At 44.7% G+C, this 24,995-nt stretch overlaps 1 protein-coding gene and 1 non-coding gene across 4 annotated transcripts in view; one reads left to right on the top strand and one right to left on the bottom strand.

The window, feature by feature from the left end:
* Positions 1-24,995, top strand: part of SPNS2 (SPNS lysolipid transporter 2, sphingosine-1-phosphate) — a 176,803-nt gene that overhangs the window by 35,026 nt on the left and 116,782 nt on the right. For all 3 annotated transcript variants that reach the window (XR_007353145.2, XM_048823826.2, XM_048823827.2), the window contains exon 2: positions 13,055-13,120. Coding sequence is in view for 2 of the 3 variants with exons in the window: in XM_048823826.2 (XP_048679783.1) it covers positions 13,055-13,120 (66 nt within the window). In the remaining variant the exon portion in view is untranslated. The remainder of the gene's footprint in view (positions 1-13,054; positions 13,121-24,995) is intronic.
* TRNAW-CCA (transfer RNA tryptophan (anticodon CCA)) lies at positions 7,594-7,665 on the bottom strand. The gene has a single exon. It is a non-coding gene; the product is annotated as a tRNA-Trp (tRNA).

Raw genomic sequence — 24,995 nt, 5'->3', positions numbered from 1 at the left:
ACCTGAGATTGGGGTATGAGGGCACTGGCTATCTGCGGGCTTGTCTGCTCACAAAACGCTGCAGCGGCGCAGCTGCACCACTGCAGGGAAGAGCGTTTCTCCCATCAGCGTAGGTACTCCATCTCCCCAAGAGGCAGGAGCTAGGTCAACAGGAGAATTCTCTTGTCAACCTAGCTCTGTCTACACTGGGGGTTAGGGCGATTCAACTGCATTGCTCAAAAGTGTGGATTTTTCCACACCCTTGAGTGTCGTAGTTATACTGACCTAATTTCCTTGTGTAGACCAGGCCTGAATGTTGCCTGTTGCCCCTGTCATTGCACCCCTGAGCAGTGTGTGCAGAATTCAGACCAGTTCCAATTTTTGCAGCCTCACTCCATCTCCGTAGGGAACTTTCCAAACCTCAAAGGATGAGTCTGGTGAAGGCTCAGGTCAGGTTGGGACATTGGACAGGGTGGGCCAGGGCTCTGAGGGGGCACCGAGCATTCTCTCGGGTGCTTGGTGGGCTGGTTCTTGCTCACATGTTCACTTTCTAACTGATCTCCATATGTGGGGTCAGGAAGGAATTAGCCCAAGGTCAGATTGGCAGTGACCCTGGGGTATTTTCTTCTTCCTCTGCAGCATGGAGTGCAGGTCACTTGCCAGGATTATCTGGGTATATCTCACTTAATCATGAGTAGATAAAAGAGCAAGAGTAAGGAGTTGGTAGGAAAACTGGAGGATGAGGGTAGGTTAGTGGGGACAAAGATTTGGTGGATCTGGGTTTCAAACTTAATCTGCAATTAGTCCACAATTGTACCAGAGGGAGCTGCTGTTGGGGTCATATATGGAAGGCATTCATTACTTTGGGTTTCACAAAGCTCTTCTGCTTGCATTGACTGAGAACACTGTACCCTCCATCTGACATGCACAAGGTTTGCTTCCCAGCCATAATCCTGAACTGTAATTAGGGAGATCAGGGATTTGATTTGGGTGTGATCCTGCCACCAAAGCACTCTGCAGGCAATTTGCAATCAAACTCTTGTTAAAAACAGAGCAGGATTAGTGCAGTCCTGCCCACTTTCTGGGAACGGCATCTGGGAAGAAATGTAGAGAGTGACTTCAGTTCCATAAAATAAGGATGTCAGGGTTTTTCTGGCTGCATGTGTGATGGGAAAGAAAAGCTGCCTTTCGCTCTGCATAGTGCCACCTATCCGCTTTCTTTGTGCTTTCTCACCTCCTCAGCCCTTCCCTTTGTCAGAGCTGTACCCAGGTGCCACGTGTGCGAAGGTCCCTGAGTATAACGCCATCCGATCCTAAACCAAACTTTGCACCCCTTGATAATCTGTACCTCCTTATTCCCTGGTAACCAGAAACTTCTACGCTTAAACTCTGTATCATTTCTTTTATTTTAACATCATCTTAATAAAATTATTAATTCTGCTGGTAAGAGATTGTCTGCACTGAAGTTCAAGCCACCAGGGTAACTGCATCGATAAACCCTTACTGTGAGGATATTTCACCCATGTAAATAGTGACTTGTGCTTGGCCTGGTGGACAGAGAACTGGACTGTGACACGAGAGAGTAGGGTTCTGTTCACTGGTCTGCCACTGGCCTGCTGAGTGACCTTGGGCAAGTCTCTCTGTGCCTCAGTTTCCCCATCTGTAAAATGGGGATGTTACTGACATCCTCAGTAAAGCACTTTGAAATCTACAGATGAAAAGTGCTGTTTAATACCTAGGTACTCTTATTATCTTATACCTGATTTGAAACTGCATTGGTGCAAGTCTTTGTCCTGGTACACCACATTTACACGACGGGTTGGCGGCTAAAACTTCACCTTAGACAAGCCCATAGTCATTTCTACTCAAACCCTGAGAGAGAGAGAGAGAGGTGATGAGTTGTTTTTTAAATATTTTTTCCTTTTTCCCCCCTTGGCTAATTCCATTCCTCCTGTCTGATGCTTAATTACCTGTTACATACCTCGCAGATAAGCCAATGGCCTTGGGGATGAAGGAATAGTTCAGATATCTTCCCACAGCTATAATAATAATAATAAAAAAAAGAATGGAAAAAAATGGGTGTGACGGGTGGTGCAGCTCTCCAGTGAAACCTGTTTTCCTGTCCTGACTAGGAATATTGTGGTATGGCAAATGGAAATGCTTGCTTCAGTGTTTTCCTGTGCAGTAGCCAGCAATTTCTTCAACAGAGATTCAGATGCATAGCAACTACTGCTCCACAGAACCCCATTGAAAAGACCACCGCAGTGAAGCAAGGAGGTCTCCTGGGTGGAGTAGGTACAGATGTTTGTCCTTTGGTTTTACCTCCCTTGTCAAACACAGTCTCCTGAGCTGAGCCTCAGACCATCCCTTTTGCACATGTGCAAACATACAGGAACCCTCTCAAATCTCCAGTGCCATCACGGCTGACTCTAAGGCTTTGTGTACACTGGAACTTCGTTGGCAAAACTTCTGTCGTTCAGGGGTGTTAAAAAAACATCCCAATGAAAGACAAAAGTTTTACCGATGAAAAGCGCCAGTGTGAACAGCACTTTGTTGGCAGAAGTGCTGCCTGCTGGCAAAGCTGCTGCCACTCGTTGGGGGTGGAAGTCTTTTGTTGGCAGGAGACAAACAGTAGCTACACTGTGCGACTTTTAGCGGCACGGCTGTAGCAGCACAGCTGTGTCACTAAAAGGTGTGTAGTGTAGACAAAGCCTAAGGCTTTGAACCCTCCCAATTTTTTTTTTTGGGTTGTCCTGTTTTTTTAACAGATTCTCAAGCAGCTATTGCAGTGCCTGTGAAGGATTACAACATTGATTCTTGAGACACCTGGCTCACTCTGATCTGAACTGGATTTTGCTTAATTGGTCTGTTCAGCACTCAGCTCTGTATTACTTAGTGACGCCGCTTTCTCGGTATGCTGTTGTGGGTGTAAAGGGATCTCTCTCAGGGTAGGTGCTCTGTCGCAAGGCCATTTTGTATGGAGGTTTGTGTATGTGTGTGTATATGTGTGTGAGAGATTTAGAGGAAACGCTTATTTGCTTGTAGCCTCTGCATTTGATTTTGTCTTGTTAATTTATTTGATTAAAAGCTTGCGATGTGATTTCAAAGGCAAAAGTGAACATCTCATCAATGCAATAGTAGGAGCTAGCTAGCGGTTTTACCACCATGGTAGTGGATTTAGCAGAAGCAAAGCATATTTGTGTGAACATCTGTGGCGATAATGGAATCATAGAAATGTAGGGCTGGAAGGGACCACAGGAAGTCCAGCTCTCCCAATGTTGAGTCAGGATTAAGTATACTTACCATCCCTGACAGGTGTCTGTCTAATCTGTTCTTGAAAACCTCCAATGACAGGGAAGCCACCTCTTGAGGTAACTGGTTCCAGTACTTAACTATCCTTCTAGTTAGAAAGATTTCCTAATATCTGACCTACACCTTCCTTACTGCAAACTAAGTCAGTTACTTCTTGGTGGTCATGGAGAACAGTTGATCACTGTTGTCTTTATAACAGCCCTTAACATAGTGGAACACTGTTATCAGGTCCCCCTTCAGCTTTCTCTTCTCTAGATTAAGCGTACTCAGTTTTTGCAACCTTTCCTCATAGGTTGTGTTTAGAAGATCTAGAGCAGTTGTTTCCAGTCATTTCCTTACCAACACATTACCTCCTATCCAGAAATATGTCAAGGGCAGGGTGGTTGTGACCCCTGGCACTGGGATACTGTCCCCCAGGTTGAGGACCCCTGTTCTACAGGAGGAAGACGTGATTTGCAGCCAGGGCTGCCCCAGCGTCCTAAGCAAAGATGATTTTTGGTCCCAGTCCAAATTAAATAAAACCCCAAACTATAGACCCCTATTTCTGTTCTCTTTCCCCTCCAGTGAATCAGCCTGTTTGGTGCTCAGGTACCTCTGTGACCATCCCAGAAAGCCAGGACAGTCTTTCTAAACCAGGACCTCAAACCAGAACTCAATCAGATTACCAGTGGGACAGATAAGAGTTTCCCTTCCCTCTTCCTCTTCCTGAGTGATTGTTTCCTTGTTGGGTATGTGAGACAATGACTGTCTCAGTGACATTCTCTCACAGTGAGCTGTGACCTAGGAGTAAATCTGTCTCTGCTGAATCTCTTTATATGCATCTCCTTTATAATGATTAGGATTGCTGGAAAACATTTTTAGGCCACGCACTCCCTGTTCGTCCAGAAACTACCTTGGCAGTATTTTGCATACAGTGCAAATGAAAACAACAATCAGAGGGGAGAAGTGTAGGGGAAATGACATACTCTGGTTTTACCCCCTGAGGGCTCCCTTCCTCCCACACACAAGGGGTGATTGAATAGCTCAGAGGAGTGGCAATGTGTTCTAGAATCTCTCATGCCTTGATCACTGGTTCATATCCAGACCAGGTTGGCAATGTCCAAAAGTTGCAATCCATTGGATGTCTGTTTGATGGTATACCTGTGTCATCTTTCCAATAAGATCATGCTGGGGAAAGTGCTTTGGTGCCATGACTAGGGCTATTAACCATCATACCTTCTGTCTGTCTGCTCATTGTCAGACATGTATATGCCATTCCGCTGTCTGCTTAATTCAGGATTGTGGGGGATTGAGTACAACTGTGGGCATGAGTCCTAGCTTGGCAGGTCTAGCTATGTACTTTAGTGTAATGAGTTGTATCCTTGGACTGTGATGTCCTTTTAAGGCCCTTGGTATTTTTCAGTGATACACATTTTAACAAATTAATACTTTTAAAATTAATAGCGACTAAAGTTTGCTAATAGGATCTTAACACACAGGTAGCATTTAAAATGTGTGTGATGTGGTCTTCGGTCCATGGCTTGTCAGTCTGAAATCTCGTTTTGTGACGTCCACCCTATGTTTGGGCTAGCCTCTTTACCCCTCTGTCAAATGTCCTTCCTGCTTTAGGAATTTCTGTACTGGATCAGACCTATCTAGTCCAGCAACTGGTCTCTGACAGTGGCCAGCACAACCTGTTTCAGAGTTTGAAATCCAGCAGTAGGCAGTTATGCTGAACCAACAAGAGGTAATACCATTTTAGATTTGTGTTGGTGAATAGTAAGGACCTCACAGAAGAACTGGTTGTAGACAACACCCTTGGTTCGAGTGATCATGAGCTAATTCACTTTAAACTAAATGGAAGGATGAACAAAAATAGACCTGCAACTAGGGTCCTTGATTTCAAAAGAGCTAACTTTAAAAAATTAAGGGAATTAGTTGGGGAAGTGGACTGGACTGAAGAACTCAAGGATCTGAATGTGGAGGAGGCTTGGAATTACTTTAAGTCAAAGTTGCAGAAGTTCTGTCTGCAGCCTGCATCCCAAGCAAGGGAGAAAAATTCATAGAGAAGGGTTGCAGACCAGGCTGGATGAGCAAGCATCTCAGACAGGTTATTAAGAGAAAGCAAAAAGCTACAAGGAATGAAAGATGGGAGGGATCAGCAAGGAAAGCTACCTCTTGGATGTCAGAAAGCATAGGGATAAAGTGAGAACTGCCAAAAGCCAAGCAGAGTTGGACCTTGCAAAGGGAATTAAAACCAACAATAAAAGGTGCTATAGCCATATACGTAAGAAAACAAGGAAAGAAGTGGGACCACTAAACACTGAGGATAGAGTGGAGGTTAAAGATTATCTAGGCATGGATACTTTGCCTCAGTTTTTCATGAGGCTAATGAAAAGCTTAGGGGTAGTGGCAGAGTGGCAATGAGGATACAGAGGTAAAAATTACCACATCTGAGGTGGAAGCCAAACTCAAACAGCTTAATGGGACGAAATTGGGGGTCCCAGATAATCTCCATCCAAGAACATTAAAGGAGCTGGCACATGAAATTGCAAGCCCAATAACAAGGTTTTTTAATGAATCTGTAAACTCGGGTGTCATACCCTATGACTGGAGAATTGTTCCTAAGATAGTTCCTATTTTTAAGAAAGGGGAAATAAGTGGTCTGGGAAACTACAGGCCTGTTAGTTTAACCTCAGTGTTATGCAAGGTCTTGGAATAAATTTTGAAAGAGAAAGTAGTTACGGACATAGAGGTGAACGGTAATTGGGATAAAACACAACATGGTTTTACAAAAGGTAGATCGTGTCAGACCAACCCGATCTCCTTCTTTGAGAAGATAACTGATTTTTTAGACAAAGAAAATGCAGTAGATCTCATCTACATGGATTCCAATAAGGCATTTGATACATTCCACATGGGAAATTATTAGTTAAATTGGAGAAGATGGGAATTAATATGAGAATTAAAAGATGGAGAATGAACTGGTTAAAGGGGATACTACAATGGGTCATACTGAAGGGGGAACTGTCAGGCTGGAGGGAGATTATTAGTAGAGTTCCTCATGGATTGGTCTTGAGACCAATCTTATTTAACATTTTTATTACTGACCTTGGCACAAAAAGTGAATGTGTGCTAATAAAATTTGCAAATGACGCAAAGTTAGGAGGTATTGTCCATATGGAGAGGGACCGGAATATCATACAAGAAGATTTAGATGACCTTGAAAACTGGAATAATAGAAATGGGAATAATGAAAAGTGAAATGTAATGGTGAAAAGTGCAAGGTCATTCATTTTACAACATGAATTTTTGCTATAAACTGGGCACTTACCAGTTGGAAATGACAAAGGAGGAGAAAGACCTGGGTGTATTGGTTGATCACAGGATGACTATGATCTGTCAATGTGATGCACCCATGCTAAAAGGCTAATGCAGTCCTAGGATGCATAAGGCGAGGTATTTCCATTAGAGACAGGGAAGTGTTACTACCAATATACAAGGCACTGGTGAGACCTCATCTGGAACACTGTGTGCAATTCTGGCCTCCCATGTTTAAGAAAGATTAATTCAAACTGGAACAGGTGCAGAGAAGGGCTGCTAGGATGATCTGAGTAATGGAAAACCTAATTTACGAGAGGAGACTCAAAAGAGCTTGGCTTGTTTAGCCTAACCAAAAGAAGGCTGAGGGGAGATATGATTGCTCTCTATAAATACAACAGAGGGATAAATACCAGGGAGGGAGAGGAGTTACTTAAGTTAAGCCAATGTGGACACAAGAACAAATGGATGTAAACTGGCCCCCAACAAGTTTAGGTGAAGGTTTCTAACCATGAGAGAAGTGAAGTTCTGAAACCGCCTCCCAAGTGGAGGCAAAAAACCTAACTGGCTTCAAGATTGAGCTTGGTATATTTATGGAGGGGGGATGGGATGATTGGACTGCCTACAATGGCATGTGGCCCATTGGCAACTACCAGTAGCAAAAATCCCCAACAGCCGGGGACGGGACCCTAGATGGGGAGGGATCTGAGTTACTACAGAGAATTTTTTCTGCCTGGAGGATCTTGCCCACATGCTCAGGGTCTAACTGATCGTCTCACTTGCAGGTTTAAACTAGTGTAAATGGTGAATTCATAGAATCATAGGGTTGGAAGGGACCTCAGGAGGTCATTTAGTCCAACCCCCTGCTCAAAGCAGGACCAATCCCCAATTTTTGCCCCAGATCCCTAAATGGCCCCATCAAGGATTGAACTCACAACCCTGGGTTTAGCAGGCCAATGCTCAAACCACTGAGCTATATCTCCCCCAAAAAGCAGCCAGTTCTGACCCCGATGTGATTTGAACACACACCCTTCTGATCTGGAGTCAGACGCGCTACCTTTGCACCACGAGGTCAATATTCTCTGTAACTTGAAGTCTTTAGAGTTTAAACCATGATTTGAGGACTTTGGTAACTCAGCCTGATGTTAGGGATCAATTTCAGGAGTTAGTGGGTGAGGTTTTTTGGTCTCCAATGGGCAGGTCAGACTAGCTTATCACCGTTGGTGCCGACTCCCTGGATGCTCCAGTCCTGGAGCACCCATGGAAAAAAATTAGTGGGTGCTTAGCATCCACTGGCAGCCAGCTCCCCCCCAGTGCCTCCCACCTGCCGGTGACCCCACTGATCAACTCCTCTCGTTCCCTTCCAGTGCCACCTGTCCGCTGCAATCAGCTGTTCCGCAGCATGCAGGAGGTGCTGTGGGGGGCAGGGGAAGGTGCAGATACAGAGCACGCTCAGGGGAGGGAGCAGAACTGGAAGGGAAGAGGCGGGGTGGGGGCAGAGCCTGGAGCTGAGTGGGGCTTGAGCACCCCAGGGCAAAGGAAAAAGCCGGCACCTGTGATGATCATGATAGTCCCTTCTGACCTTAAAGTCTATGAGTCTATGTGCCCACCAGAACTGTTTCCACCTAAGTCCTTCCTTAAAGTCAGAGATGGGCTCAAGCTGCAAAAACTGGACATGAAATCTGAGTGTCGCAGAGCTAGGGTCTTTCAGATTAGAGTTTGAGGTTAAACTATTGTAAAGAGAGAGACAGCCATCTGCCAAATTGGAATCTGGATCTTGAGTCAGGTGTCAGACACCCTCAGATTTCGGAGGCATATGGTGTCAGCCCCAATTCTCCATTCATTTGCTTTACCATGTATTCTTCCACACTGCTCACTATGTATGAAATGCTCATTCCAGTTCTCCCTTTCCTCCTCCAGATCCCTCTTTCAAGGTTCCGATGTCCACTTCTAAACTTTTTGTTAGGTGCTCAGATATCACAGTGATAATACTCTAGATAAATATAACAGAACTAATTATAATAGTCAGAATAAACAATTCTAGTCATTTCCTCCTCTGGGCTTTATACCGCATCCTGTCTTCTCTATGTCTGCCTGTGTTTTGTCTTCTGCAGTGCCAAGCACACTGTGAACACTTAACTGTGTCTGATTCAGGGGATAAGCTGTTTGAGGCAGGGAGGTGCCATGTTTCCTGTGTATTTGTTCAGGCCTGAGTACAGTGATGGTGCTTGACAAATAACACACCATAATTATAATAATAATCTGTATATGTGTGTCGTAAACACATCCCCTACAGTAATAGTTTATGGCAAGAGGCCATTTCTCACGAAGGGTGTTGCCTACCTGTTAGCTTGTCACTGTTGTTCCCAGCTCCTCCTGAGACACAGAGATGAACTTTCTAATTAGAAAAGCCTTTGTCTGCCACATTTGGCTGCATCCCTTTCCTCAGCTGCATCAGATGTTGTGCTCCAGTGGGAGACGTCTATGCACAGCTCAACGAACAACATGATTGTTTCCTGTGGCCCTGCTGCGGGCTCCAGATTATCTCCACCTTCCCACTGTCCAGAAGCACAGATCTGAGAGCAGTGTAGGAAAGAGACAAAGGCACTGTTGTTGCTTCTGTTTTTACCTGCTTTAAAAAAAAACCTCTCCTCTCTCAATTGTGCCCCTGAATCTTATTAGAGATCTGGGTGAGTCACTGATACATGGTATGCAGACAGAAATAAGCAGAGCTGAGCAAAATAAGGAAAGGCAGGAGTGTTTCCCCAGCATAATAGGAACACAGTGAGGAGCAATGCTCTCTCTTCCACTAGAGAAAAACTCATTCTGTGCATGTGTTACATCATCGGCTCCCTGCTGCCTCCAATTTACTATTCCAATTCCTATATCAAAACACCTGTGCTCCAAAGGGAATACAAAAAGGGCTTAAAGTGCAATAGGAAATTCATGCCAATTAATCATGCAGATCTCCATAAACCACATGAGACTGTTTCCCCCGCCCCACCCAGGAGGAGTATGGCTCTGTTGTCATATTTCACTGACGAGTGGAGAGCCCTCCCCAACCCCACAGCCCCCCTAAAATGCACCCTGTAGAGCAAGCAAATCCCCTTGCTTGAGAATCAAAAGTGACCAGCATATTTTTAGCTTGTGCTTGCCTTATGTGCTTAGGAATTCTCAGCTCAGAGGTATAGATCCTGCCTGATGATGACCCACATGGCTTTACCATGAGAGACCACTCTTCTGAATGCAGGCTTCTAACTGCACTTGGGAGAAGAAATCAGGTGGTGCCCATTAGAAACCAGCACCAGCTGCTCTGAAAATCTTTCCATCAACTTCAGACCAAACTTGAGAGCTTTGTGGTTAGCAGTGCAATCATACTGTCACTGGCTTGGCATTGCACAGCCTGGGCTCTTTAATCTCTCTGAGATTTATAGATAATGCTAATAGTCAGTCTGTCTCAGGGGATTAATGTAAGCATTAAAATTCCGGTTCATCGGGATTTCAGTGGGAGTCGAACTCAGGGCGGAACTTGGCCCTCCGTTGGCAAAACAGAGAGAGATCACAACACAGTGGGTCTGGTGAGCAGCTGGGCTTCCACCAGGGTAATGGTCTTTCTACCAGGGAGCAATTGCCCTTGGATCAGCAGATAAGCACACATCTCTTTCCCTACCTGACATGGCTGCCCTTATACCCAGCCTTGCACTGAATGTGTTTCTGGAGTTATGTCCATTGCCTCCATCAGACCATAGGGAGTTTAGAACTTTTGGTGACCTTGCCTTGTTTTGCATCTCCAGCTGGAGTAGCTGTGTGAAACTAGGCTGCGGAGAGTAAGGGCTAAGTATGGGCAGGAGTAGGTTCAATTTCTGCCATGGCAGCTGAGCAAGATTGAGTGGTGATGGTAAACTCTGGCGTAGATAGTAGAGGTGGTGTTCCTTACCTAATAGGGAATATGGGATAATAATTTACCTGCTTTTTGGGGATGTTGATGGGATTCATTTTTGTAAAGATGAAACTGTCGTCATACCCTCTTTGAATGCATCTTACTTGTCTATTCCCAGATGAGCCCCCGCATCCTTTATAGCCACAATTTGGCCAGCACCAGGGATTGAACTGAAAGCAGGAATCACGACAGCTTGAGTTAGAGAGCCAGGCCCTTAAGCTGTAATAGACTTGTATTCTCTTGGCTCAGGCATCAAAGGGAGTATAGAACACACTCTGACCCCAGTGGGTTACACTATGTAGATGCAAAATTATTTTCATCCCTCAGATTCTGCCTAGATGACTATACTCCGGTTATTAATGAAGCAAAAAAGGAAGCAAGCAGCAAAGGATGGTGGAAGGGTAGGAATGGGATGAGCCTAGGGAAGGTGAATGAAGAATTATGACAGTGGAGATTTATCTGTGATCCAATAACAAACCAGAAGTTCTGGAGGGACTGGTAGAATTGTATACATCCTGAAATTGTAAAACACAGCAATGCTTTCAAAGCAATGTGAGGTCATGGTAGAAGAATAGAAATGAAGGGAGATGATACCTCAGGTCAGAGATATAAAGATCTATGTCATTCAGAGAATTAAGGAAAGGAACTTGTGGGGAATATGAGACTAAATTATTGCTGGTGGACAGAGATTGGAGTCATTCTAAAAGCAACCTGAATGCTATCGTCTGGAGTAAATGGTGCATTATTAGGTTACCCAGTTGGGACACAAAATGGGTTTCTTTTCTCCTTCTCTTTGTTCTTTATTACATTTTTTTAATCCATGAATTTTCCTGCTACCATCCCAGATATATGGGAGTAATGGAAATACTTGTCTCTGTTTTATCTGTCTTTGTTCTTGTTGTTTGACATGACTCCTGACTGTTCTGAAAGTTAAGATGTTTTATGGCCAATGAGATCCAGTTAACTTTGAGAGTTGCTTCTAATGACCCTTAGGGACAAGCAGAATCCTTCTGGTTAAAACCTAGGGCCAGCTTTTGAGCTGGATCTGAACTTGTTTAGGTGTTGAATACAGTTGGGAAAACTTTCCAGTTTCTTGAAGAGAGGGTTTCCGTGCATTTCCTAGTTTTGGTAGAAGCCACAAGCAGCAGTTCCACAAGTTAGGCTATTTATGTGCTGTTTGCTATCTGGCCAAAACAAGGACGTGCTAGAAATTGAGAAAGCAAGTGAGTGTGCATGTTCCAGGCCAGAGAAGTTGGAGTAACTTTGCTTCAACTTTGGACTAGCTTGGAAGCCTTTGGATCCTTATCTGACCCAAATGGAACCTCTGAACCTTTGGAGATATTTGCCCATCATAAGTAACTGTAAAAGACTATGCTGCAACAACTCAGCACACCTTGACTTATGGCTTGCAAAGCCTGGCTGGACTCAATGAGTCTACTACAACATCATTCACATGGCTAAATTTGTGAGGCCTTCATACCCCTGTGCTGGGTGCAGTATGAGAATCTAGATGTATAAAGTAGATACTTCCTACAAAATATACATGTAACACTCCAGTGTGTTTAGACTGTGTGCGTGTGTGGGTGCGTGTTGATGTATTTTGTTCAATTATTTTAAAATAATGTCTAGTCACTTTTTCCCCTTTTACTAAACCATTGATTTCATTTCTTTCCCCCCAAAATATCAGAAACAAGAGTTCACCAAAGCTGGATAAATGGTGAAACCAAGGCTCAGAGAGGGGATTTGCCCAAGTCTGACTGCCTCCCAACAGTGTCACTTGAAACTAGTCCCAGGTTTGCTTGAAAAGTTTGCAAACCATGGTGAAATATTTGAAGAACTTGATCTGAGTTTTGAGAGCCAGTGTGGTCCAGTAGATAGGACACTAGGCTGGTGATCAGGAAACATGGATTTTAATGCTGGCTCTACCTCTCACCTGTTACATAACCTTAAGCAAGTCACTTTATTTCCATGCCTCTGTTTCCTCTCCCACCCTTTGTCTGTCTTGCCTGGTCGAGTGTGAGCTCTTTTGGGTAGAGAGACCCCCTCTCCCTATGTGTCTGCACAGCACCTAGGTGTTGATGCTACTGCAGCATAAATAATAAATAAGGAACAGGGCAAGGCAAGCTCCTCATACATTTGGGTTTCATTGTGAACATTTTGCACTCTATTAACCTGCTGACACTTGTTGGTAATTTACTGGCCCCAGTTACCCCCAAAGTTACAAACATGCACAAGAAAGAAGAAGTCAATTAGGGTGACCAGATAGCAAGTGTGAAAAATCGGGACGGGGATTGGAGGGTAATAGGAGCCTATATAAGAAAAAGCCCCAAATATCGGGACTGTCCCTATAAAATCGGGACATCTGGTCACCCTAAAGTCAATGCACAGGTTCTGAACGTTGTTGTGTGTTGTGAGTTGCTGCAGGCTTTGCAGGTCCTCCTGTTGCTGCCCAAAACCACATATCCCTGCAGCACATTTCACAGGAATAAGGCACTGAGTTTCTTCTCTCCATTTTCTCTACAGGTGTATTACTAGACATCCAGCAGCACTTTGGAGTTAAAGACAGTGGGGCTGGCTTGCTACAGACAGGTAAGAGTGTGCATGTTTCCCGGCTATTAGGTTTATTTTCTCTTTCTTATGGGGTGTTTTGTAAGGCTTCTTGAGCGAAGGTCGTGCTGCCCTTGCATGAATGTATTTGCTTTGTTAAATCATAATTGGCGTTCAGACTGCTCCTAGCTCTGAGTGGCTGTGCTGGGCTTATGTCTAGCAGTGGCTTCATTTGCAGCGCCCAAATTTTCACTGGCATTGGACAGGGCCGGCGAAGTCTGCTGCAGCTTCAGCTTACCAGTTCATACAGCAGGGATGGCGCAGCGCAACAGGGAGAGCGAGTGAATGGCTGGTCAGACAGCTTGTGGGAATTGAATCAAGGGAAAGAAGTACCAAGCCACAGTAAGAGAGACAGCCACCTGGACTGGTATTAGGGAGGGTACAGTATAGGTCAGCCGTGGGGCCCTTTTACTCAAACTTCTGCTGAAAGGGAGTGGGCAGATGGTATTAATCACTTATGGCATTGTGTACAGAACATGCTGATCATGTGGTCTCATGATCATGTGTAGCACAAGCTAGCATGATGATATGAAACCATTCATTTTATTGACCATAAATATGGCACTGAGAACTACAGAAAGGGTTAATAGCCATTGCACCCACTTAGCTCAGCATCCTGTTGGGTTAGTTGATGAAAACAGACACATTTGACTTTCAGCCACTAACATCAAGCACTTTTGTCCTTGTGTTGAAGTGAGAAGGCTTGTTAAAATCCAAGTGCACTTCCTTTTTGTGTTGCAAATAACTACAGATGGATCTGGTCAACTACAGGATAAACCTGTATGTTGTGATCCCTGGGTGTGGTGTGGTTTTGATTGACACCTTGGCCAAGTGGCTGAATTCAGTGACTTTGAGGGGCAGCGCTAGGTGGACGGTCATAACAAAGTGTTTGATTTTGTTGGGGAGGAGTTGACACAGTCACTGAGCAAATGCGATATTAGGGGGAAAGAGCTGGTTTGGGACACTGGTGGCAGAATTGTTTGCTGGAGTCATGAAAAGATGGTGCGACTGCTGTTGCACTTGGGTTTTTCTGTTTCATAGCCCTGTTCAGGAGTGTACATCTAGATTAGGAATACAGTGTCTCCCCCAGAAAGGATCGGATGGAATCCTAAGCCTTCTCTTAGATTGTAAGCTCTGTGGGGCAGGGACTGTTTTATTGTCCTGAGTTTGTACAGCTCCTACCCCGATGGGGTCCTGGTCTGTGCCTGGGACTCCTGGATACTATTGCTATACAAATAATAAATCATCATAACCTACAATAGGACTTTTCTAAAACTTTTCCACCTCTGGTTTAGCTCCAATGGGAATGGGTAGAAATGCCAGGCTAGTAGCAAATTGCAGAGAGGTCTGCAGGCTAGCACTAAATGGTTCCATTTAGAGAGGGATCCTTGCAACACACTAAGAGTTAGTGGTGCTTGGCACTGGGTGGGAATGGCCCAAAGTTTGCATTCTAAGAATGAGTTGCTCTAGCATCATGGGTACAAGAGCAAATTATCTGCCATCCCTAGCTTGTTAATACTCCATCAGCTGCTCGCCTCTTGGAACAGCAGAGTTCAGCTAAACCGATATGCGTGATACATGTCAGGAACAGAAGGCCTGAACTTTACAAATGTTGCTAATTAGAAGTGGTATCAATCAGTTATGCCCAAAGCGGAACTGGGTATCTGTTAGGCCCTCCTCTACAGCAGTTATTTTTATTTATTTATTCTGCTCTGAGGAAGAGATCCTCAACTCACCATGAGACACTGAGTACCTCCAATAAAACATTCTGGCAGAAAATTGCACCCTCCAAAGCAAATATTTAATCTTCACTCCTCTCACTGGATGAGAAGCTTTTACAGATTATTTACGAGTAGCAAGTGTAGAAAGAGCTGGGCTCCTAGAAGGCATCTCATATATTAATTGTGAGAAGTAGTAGTAGGATTGATTTCTGTAGGAAAACAGGCAGGCTATCAGAAAACATACCATTTAGATGTGTCAGCCTTTTCCCCATTGTGAGATTGCTGGTGGGAATGCAGCAGTCTTTGTCAGCAACCAAATGTTGCTTGGCAAAGAAATATCTTCTAGTTCTTGGCTGCTCTGAAAGTTGTTCCCATCCAATGAATGATCAGTGGTCCTACCTGTGACAAATTGGTGGTTGCGGTCTGGTTCTCGATGTCTATGCACCTCTGTAGCACCTCCACTCCAAGGATTTATAAACACAGTGAGGGCCTGATCCTGCCATTCTGACTTAGGTTGAATAATGACTTGCCCTCTGAGTATTTGCACTGGGTTAATAGGACTGCTCACAGAGTAAGTGGCTGTTCACGTAAGGGTGGACCCTCAAGTGTTAAGATAATTTTTACTGTCTGCATCTTACAAATGGGGAAAATTGAAGCATAGAGTTAGTGATTTGACCAAAGCTGCACAGGAAGCCTGCAGCAAAGGCAGGAGTAGAGCTTGCATCTCTTAGTCCTCTTCCTTAAACTCATTACTTCATCCATCCTCTTCCAAAGAGTAAAAAGGCCTTAGAGTTAGAAATAGCCTCTGATCCCCTCAGAGGTGGTCCCTCCAGTCATTGCTGGGGGTGATGTGGGGAGAAAGGCTGCTCATCCTGTTCGTGCCCTATGGATAAAGGGAGGATTTCAGTTTTCAGGGTTATTAATCCTGCATTTTAATGAGCAACAAATTAATTTAAAACCTCCATAACGTGGAGGAATAAAAATAATATGACATGCTTTGTTAGTTCTTATCACTCATCAAATAATCAAGCTAATTTCTCATAAAAAAAAAAAACCCTCTTAGCTGATCAGACAAAATGCCATAGAAAGTTCTTTTGGGCCCAATGGTATTGCAAACCCAAACAGAGGAGGAAAAAAAGAAATCCCCCAAAGGCAAGCCATATGCTCCTGAATTCATACACTCATCCACACACGCATGAACTGTCTCTCAAATCACTGTCTAAACACATCAGAATTGACTTGCACTCATTCTCAGTCTCTAGGCCCAAATGTTTCTGGATAACACAGGTGCCTGGTATCCTGGCAGGGAAGAGAGGAAACCTGAGTTGTTTTATTTTGTGCACTAATTAGGACTTCAGATCTGTAACGTAAGCTGCTCTGAGGAGCACAGTAACGCCTTGTGTGGTGAAATCCCCTGAATTCTAGTGCCTCCGCCATCAAAATGTAGTAATCTCTGTTAACAAGGATTCTGCGACAGCGAAGGGCGTGCTGACAGATGGATCACAATTGCTGCTTGCTCAGTATTTTTGGGTGATAGGCATGTAACCATGTTGACCCCAGAACTTCAGTGATCTCTCGATGATGCTTACATTGAGAGTTGAGCCTTTTTCTTTTTAAAGTGCTACATGCACTTGCTGCTATGCAAATAATATTAATTTGTGCTGAGTTATCCCTGAGGCTTGTGCATGAGTGTTGCGCCGTGTGGGTTTTTTATCTTGAGGTTCCTTTCATTTCCCACCCTTAGCCTTTGCCGTGCGGAGAGTGGATAAGGCTGGCTGATATTTAGATGTGTTATAGAATTCTCTTGGCTAGTTGAGTGAGGGCAGCTGTGATCAGTCAGGATGATTGTTATAAGCTGTGCCATGCAAAAGGTGATTCCGTAGTGCAGAGTTGTGAGGGAGGTGGGTCTAGAACAGTGCTGGGGGCAGAGAGAAGCTCCTGGAGTTGAACGCTTTATAAACCTCATAAACTGGGGGAGAGAGGGGAATTAGGTTTATAAAACTATTCAAATTGTCTTTGTTTCTTTTGGTTTAAAAAAACCCCCTGAATCATGTTTTAAAAACTCAGATTTCTAGGGGTAAGTCTACACTGCAGGTAGACACCTGTGACTGGCCCGTGCCAACTGATACAGGCTCACGGGACTTGGGCTAAGGGGCTGTTTAATTGCCGTGTAGACTTCTGGGCTTGGGCTGGACCCCGTCCTGTAGGACCCTGCGCGGTGGGAGGGTCCCAGAGTTGGGGCTGCATCCTAAGCCTGGAAGTCTACATTGCATTTAAACATCCCTAGCCTAAGGCGCTGGCTTCGCTACGGCGCTTACAGCGGCACAGCTGTAGTGCAGATGTTCTACACGGACGGGAGAGAGCTCTCCCGACCACTTAATTACTCCAGTCCCCGTCGGCAGCAAGTGAGCTTCTCGTGCCGACATAGCTCTGTCCTGCTTAGGTCATTGTAATTTACATCTCTCAGGTGGTAGCTTATTCGCACCTCTGAGCAAGGTAACTTACACTGATGCAAGCGGTCATGTGTATGTAGCCTCAGCCTCAGAAGCCCGAGTCAGCTGGCCAGGGCCAGCGGCAGGTTTTATACCGCAGTGTAGACATATCTGACAATTAAATCTGTGCTCTGGCTTGGGGATGAAGGTACCCGATACCCGCACGCCAACCTGTATGAATGGGTGCCCTGTACACTATATTGTACTGCTGATAACAAAATTTTCCTATCCTTCCTTCAGTATCACCCTTGTTTTTTCACATTGCCTACTTTCCTTTCCTCCCAACAGTGGTTTTATTTTCTCTTTGCCCTTTTCCCCTGTCTCTCTTAAGTGGAACACGGAGCGGATGATGATAGTACCTGTCTCTTACACACTGCTTCCTCTGCAGAGCTCAAACTGCTTTACAAAAAAAGGCTAATGATGTTTGCTCATTTTAAAGATGGCGAACATGAGCCAGGAGGGAGGGAATTGTCCATGGTAACACAGTTGGCTGGGGCAGAGCCAGGAACAGCTCCCAGCCAGGGCCAACTTTTGAACCTATAACATTTGAAAGGATTCAAAATTTGACCCTGTGAGATTCCTTAATGAGCACCATTCTCTTCCAACACTAAACAGTCCAAGCTCTGAGCATGACAGAGGCAAGCCACGTAAAGCTACCTGGCAGATGGGCGCAGTGTATGCTGGTATTGCAGTCAGTTTCAGACTACCAGCTGGCAAAGGACTGTGGGGATGATTTGAAAAGCAATAACAATGGCTATCTTCAGGAAGGCTTTGGTAATATCAGAAGAGGAAGTCCTGCTATCCCGAAGCCAGCCAGGATGGGGTCAGGAACAAGAGGAGGAAGGGAAGGGAAGGGAGTAGTCTGAAAGGACTCTCAAGAGGAAACCATGCTTTGCTGTCCGGTGTAGAGAGAAAATAGAGTACCACCCCTGAATCCCGTTCAGTAGATAGCTTTCCAGGGAGTCTTTGTGATGTCAGGCTTGACCTGAGCTCACGTTCCCCCAGGGGTCGTTTCCTAGTAGACTCTCCATGTAGAAGTATCGGGGGGGGGGTAGCTGTGTTAGTCTGTATCCACAAAAACAACAAGGGGTCCGGTGGCACCTTAAAGACTAATAGATTTATTTGAGCATAAGCTTTTGTGGGTAAAAACCCCGCTTCTTCAGATGCACGGAGTGAAAATTACAGATGCAGACATAAATATACTGACCAATGAAGAGAAGGGAGTTACCTCACAAGTGGAGAACCAGTGTTGACAGGGCCAATTTGATCAGGGTGGATGTAGTCCACTCTCAATAATAGATGAGGGGGTGTCAATTCCAGGAGAGGCAAAGCTGCTTTTGTAATGAGCCAGCCACTCCCAGTCTCTATTCAAGCCCAAATTAATGGTGTTAATATTGTTAATCTATCCAACCACACACTTAGCCTGGCGGAAGAGTCCGTCCTATCTCGGGGGCTCTCTTTCTGCCCCGTCACCCCCACGAACATGATACAGTTCTGCAGTGATCTGGAAGCCTACTTCCGCCATCTCCGACTCAAGGAATATTTTCAAGACTCCACTGAACAGAGCACTGACCCACAGGGACCCTCCTACAAACACGACAAGAAGAAGAATTCTGCGTGGGCTCCTCCTGATGGTCGAAATGACAGACTGGACTTCTACACAGACTGCTTTCCGCAGACGTGCACAGGCTGAAATTGTGAACAAACAGCATCACTTGCCCCATGACCTCAACTGTACAGAATGCAATGCCATCCACAGCCTCAGAAACAACTCTGACATGGGGGGGAGGGGTAGCTCAGTGGTTTGAGCATTGGCCTGCTAAACCCAGGGTTGTGAGTTCAATCCTTGAGGGGGCCATTTGGGATCTGGGGCAAAAATTGGGGATTGGTCCTGCTTTGAGCAGGGGGTTGGACTAGATGACCTCATGACGTCCCTTCCAACCCTGGTATTCTATGATTCTAAGATTATAATTAAAGTGGCTGACAAAGGAGGTGCTGTAGTCATAATGAACAGGTTGGATTATGAACAGGAGGCTGCCAGGCAACTCTCCAACACCACATTCTACAGGTCACTGTCCTCTGACCCCACTGAGGAGTACCAAAAGAAACTACACCATCTGCTCAAGAAACTCCCTGCTACAGCACGGGAACAAATCTACATGGACACACCCCCAGAGCCCAGACCGGGGTATTCTATCTGCTATCCAAGATCCATAAACCTGGAAACCCTGGACACCCCATCATCTGAGGCATTGTCACTCTTACAGCAGGATTATCTGGTTATTTGGACTCTCTCCTCAGACCCTACGCTACCAGCACTCCTAGCTATCTTCGAGACACCACCAACTTTTTGAGGAAACTATAATGCATTGGTGGTCTTCCTGAAAACACAATCCTTGCCACCATGGATGTAGAAGCTCTTTATACCCATATTCCACATGAGGATGGACTACAAGCTGTCAAGAACAGTATCCTTGATGAGGCCATGGCACACCTGGTGGCTGAGCTTTGTGACTTTGTCCTCACCCACAACCATTTCATATTTGGAGACAACTTATACCTTCAAGTCAGTGGCACTGCTATGGGTACCCGTGTGGCCCTACAGTGTGCCAACATTTTTATGACTGACTTAGAACAATGCTTCCTCAGCTCTCGTTCCCTAATGCCCATACTCTGCTTGCACTACATTGGTGACCTTTTCATCATCTGGACCCATGGAAAAGAAGCCCTTGAGGAATTCCACCATGATTTCAACAATTTCCATCCCACCATCAACTTCAGCCTGGACCAGTCCACACAAGAGATCCACTTCCTGGGCACTACAGTGCTAATAAGTGATGGTCACATAAACACCACCCTATACCGGAAACCTACTGACTGCTATACTTACCTACATGCCTCCAGCTTTCATCCAGACCACACCACATGATCCATTGTCTACAGCCAAGGTCTACGATATAACCGCATTTGTTCAAACCCCTCAGACAGAGACAAACACCTACAAGATCTCTGTCAAGCTTTCTTACAACTACAATACACCTGCGGAAGTGAAGAAACAGATTGACAGAGCCAGAAGAGTTCCCAGAAGTCACCTACTACAGGACAGGCCCAACAAAGAAAATAACAGAACGCCACTAGCCATCACCTTCAGCCCCCAACTAAAATCTCTCCAACGCATCATCAAGGATCTGCAACCTATCCTGAAGTACGACCCATCACTCTCACAGATCTTGGGAGACAGGCCAGTCCTTGCTTACAGACAGCCACCCAACCTGAAGCAAATACCAGCAACCACACAACAGAACCACTAACACAGGAACCTATCCTTGCAACAAAGCCCGTTGCCAACTGTGTCCACATATCTATTCAGGGGACACCATCACAGGGCCTAATAACATCAGCCACACTATCAGAGGCTCGTTCACCTGCGCATCTACCAATGTGATCTATGCCATCATGTGCCAGCAAAGCCCCTCTGCCATGTACATTGGCCAAACTGGACAGTCTCTACGTAAAAGAATAAATGGACACAAATCAGACGTCAAGAATTATAACATTCAAAAACCAGTCAGAGAACACTTCAATCTCTCTGGTCACTCGATTACAGACCTAAAAGTCGCAGGTTTCAGAGTAACAGCCATGTTAGTCTGTATTCGCAAAAAGAAAAGGAGTACTTGTGGCACCTTAGAGACTAACCAATTTATTTGAGCATGAGCTTTCGTGAACTACAGCTCACTTCATCGGATGCATACTGTGGAAACTGCAGCAGACTTTATATACACACAGAGATCATGAAACAATACCTCCTCCCACCCCACTGTCCTGCTGGTAATAGCTTATCTAAAGTGATCATCAAGTTGGGCCATTTCCAGCACAAATCCAGGTTTTCTCACCCTCCACCCCCCCACACACAAACTCACTCTTCTGCTGGTAATAGCTCATCCAAAGTGACCACTCTCCCTACAATGTGCATGGTAATCAAGGTGGGCCATGTCCAGCACAAATCCAGGCTTTCTCACCCCCCCCCCCTTTTTTCCCAGGGGACACACACACAAACTCACTCTCCTGCTGGCAATAGCTCATCCAAACTGACCACTCTCCAAGTTTAAATCCAAGTTTAACCAGAACGTCTGGGGGGGGGGGTAGGAAAAAACAAGGGGAAATAGGCTACCTTGCATAATGACTTAGCCACTCCCAGTCTCTATTTAAGCCTAAATTAATAGTATCCAATTTGCAAATGAATTCCAATTCAGCAGTTTCTCGCTGGAGTCTGGATTTGAAGTTTTTTTGTTTTAAGATAGCGATCTTCATGTCTGTGATTGCGTGACCAGAGAGATTGAAGTGTTCTCCGACTGGTTTATGAATGTTATAATTCTTGATATCTGATTTGTGTCCATTTATTCTTTTACGTAGAGACTGTCCAGTTTGACCAATGTACATGGCAGAGGGGCATTGCTGGCACATGATGGCATATATCACATTGGTGGATGTGCAGGTGAACGAGCCTCTGATAGTGTGGCTGATGTTATTAGGCCCTGTGATGGTGTCCCCTGAATAGATATGTGGGCACAGTTGGCAACGGGCTTTGTTGCAAGGATAAGTTCCTGGGTTAGTGGTTCTGCTGTGTGGTATGTGGTTGTTGGTGAGTATTTGCTTCAGGTTACGGGGCTGTCTGTAGGCAAGGACTGGCCTGTCTCCCAAGATTTGTGAGAGTGTTGGGTCATCCTTTAGGATAGGTTGTAGATCCTTAATAATGTGTTGGAGGGGTTTTAGTTGGGGGCTGAAGGTGACGGCTAGTGGCGTTCTGTTATTTTCTTTGTTAGGCCTGTCCTGTAGTAGGTGACTTCTGGGAACTCTTCTGGCTCTGTCAATCTGTTTCTTCACTTCTGCAGGTGGGTATTGTAGTTGTAAGAAAGCTTGACAGAGATCTTGTACGTGTTTGTCTCTGTCTGAGGGGTTGGAGCAAATGCGGTTGTATTGCAGAGCTTGGCTGTAGACGATGGATCGTGTGGTGTGGTCTGGGTGAAAGCTGGAGGCATGTAGGTAGGAATAGCGGTCAGTAGGTTTCCGGTATAGGGTGGTGTTTATGTGACCATCGTTTATGAGCACTGTAGTGTCCAGGAAGTGGATCTCTTGTGTGGACTGGACCAGGCTGAGGTTGATGGTGGGATGGAAATTGTTGAAATCATGGTGGAATTCCTCAAGGGCTTCTTTTCCATGGGTCCAGATGATGAAGATGTCATCAATATAGCACAAGTAGAGTAGGGGCTGTAGGGGACGAGAGCTGAGGAAGCGTTGTTCGCAATATTACAACAACAAAACTTCAAAAACAGACTCCAATGAGAGACTGCTGAATTGGAATTAATTTGCTAACTGGACACCATTACATTAGGCTTGAATAAAGACTGGGAGTCGATGTGTCATTACACAAAGTGAAACTATTTCCCCATTTTTATTTTTCCCCCTTACTGTTCCTCACATGTTCTTGTCAACTGCTGGAAATGGCCCACCTTGATTATCGCTACAAAAGGTTTTTTTTTTTTTTTTCCTGCTGATAATAGCTCACCTTACCTGATCACTCTGGTTACAGTGTGTATGGTAACACCCATTGTTTCATGTTCTCTGTGTATATAAAATCTCCCCACTGTATTTTCCACGGCATGCATCCGATGAAGTGAGCTGTAGCTCACAAAAGCTTATGCTCAAATAAATTGGTTTGTCTCTAAGGTGCCACAAGTCCTCCTTTTCTTTTTCCGAAAACTTGTCTCTCTCACCGACAGAAGTTGGTCCAATAAAAGATACTACCTCACTCACCTGTGTCTCTCTAATATCCTGGGACGGACACAGCCACAACTACACTTCAGAATTCTTCTCTAGGCAGTTCTTTACAGCTCAGGGTTGGGGCAGATTGGGGAGGTCTGATGCATAAGCGGATTATCACCAGCATGTTTTTCACAAATTCTTGTGGTCCTTTTTATTTTTGAAGACATGAATCTGACCAGTATTTCTGTACTACATGCTTGCAAAAATAAATAGCTCAGTTAAAAATCCCTTTTTTAAATAAAAAACATGTTTACATTTTGTTTAGAATCTTAAAAAATGTTCCAATTTTACAAAATAAAATTGTAATGCTTTGGACATTTGCTCAAAAAATAGGACAATATTTAGTAAAAACAGGCTAATTTTGGCTTGTTTATGTTTCCAAATACCCCCCCAAGTTAAAATCAGCCTGATTCTAAAACATACACAATGTAAATTTGTTCATACTTGCAGAAGTTTTTACAAAACCCTAAATGTCTGCGTTGCAAAATGACAGCAATACAGGGAACTCTTTCCTTTCTGAGATATTCATGCATAATATTTATAATACACTGTGCTCCAGATGTCTGGCAATTGCTTGCATTCTAGTTATTGAGAAAGAGACATTTGCTCTTGCATAAAGCGACTAAACAACAAAAATATTTCATTTCCCACTATAAAAGACTTAGATGAAATCCCAGAGTTTGGTGGAGGTATTTGAGGAGAGACGGGCAGGGTATTTTAAGGTGAATGTAAAAACCATTAGGGCTTCTGGTGGAATGGTAACTTCTCTAATTTCTGTGATGTGGGTCTCTCTCCTTAAATAATGTAATCAATAAATCAAGTGAATATAGCACTGGTGAGAGGTGCTGGATTCACAGCCCTGGGGAAAGAGGTCTTAGATTTACTCACAGAAGCAGTACAGCATGGGCAATGGCAGTGCAAGCTTCTTCTCATAATATGCAGCCCGTGTGCCTGGCCCTGCGCTAGAGTGAGATCAACACTATGGCCATGTCTACACTAGCGAACTTCCAGCGGCACAGCTATATCGATGCAGCTGTGTAGCCTCTCTAAGGGCTTGTCTACACTTACATTTTATATAGTGCTGTAACTTGCTGGCTCAGGGGTCTGAAAAATCACGCCCCTGAGCGCAGCAAGTCTGAGCGCTTTAATAAAGCGCTAGTGTAGACAGGCTCCCAGCCCTGTGAGCTAATCCCCTCGTGGAGATGGATTACCAGGACCACACTCGCACTTCAAACCGCTGCCGCAGGAGTGTTCCCAGTGTAGACATACCCTAAGCCGACAGAGAGAGTTCTCCTGTCGACATAAAACCACTAAACGAGCGGTGGCAGCTCGTTTTTTCACACATCCTTGAGCAACATAAATTGTGCCGACATAAGGGGTAGTGTAGACATGTGCTAAGGATGCATCTTCTCTGGGGAAAAAAGGTAAGTTCTTATCTTGTGTTACATACCACTCATTAGCAACACAGGGTAAAGCCCTAGTATAGACAAGGCAGTTGGTAGTTTTTGCACATTAGCAAGTCAAGGTTAAGACTATACAGGAGCCTAGTGTTCACCTCAACTTGCTAACTCGTGTGAAAACTACAAAACGCCTTGTCTTCATTAGGATTTACCTTGTATTAACTGACACATGGTAACTAACACAAGGTAGGAACACACCTTTTCTCCTAGTGAAGACAAGGCTTATGAGTGAGAAGGCTATTCACTTTGCAGCCCATCCAAGCAAAGAGCTCTCTGGCCAGTCCTCCAATTATAATGGTGGTTTTGGTAGTATTAGACATTGGTCCACTAGAGACTAGATTAGGACTCTAAATAATTTTCC

This window comes from Caretta caretta, chromosome 17 (assembly GCF_965140235.1).
Source record: "Caretta caretta isolate rCarCar2 chromosome 17, rCarCar1.hap1, whole genome shotgun sequence".
NCBI lineage: Eukaryota > Metazoa > Chordata > Testudines > Cheloniidae > Caretta > Caretta caretta.
This window is presented reverse-complemented; position numbering and strand designations above follow the sequence as displayed.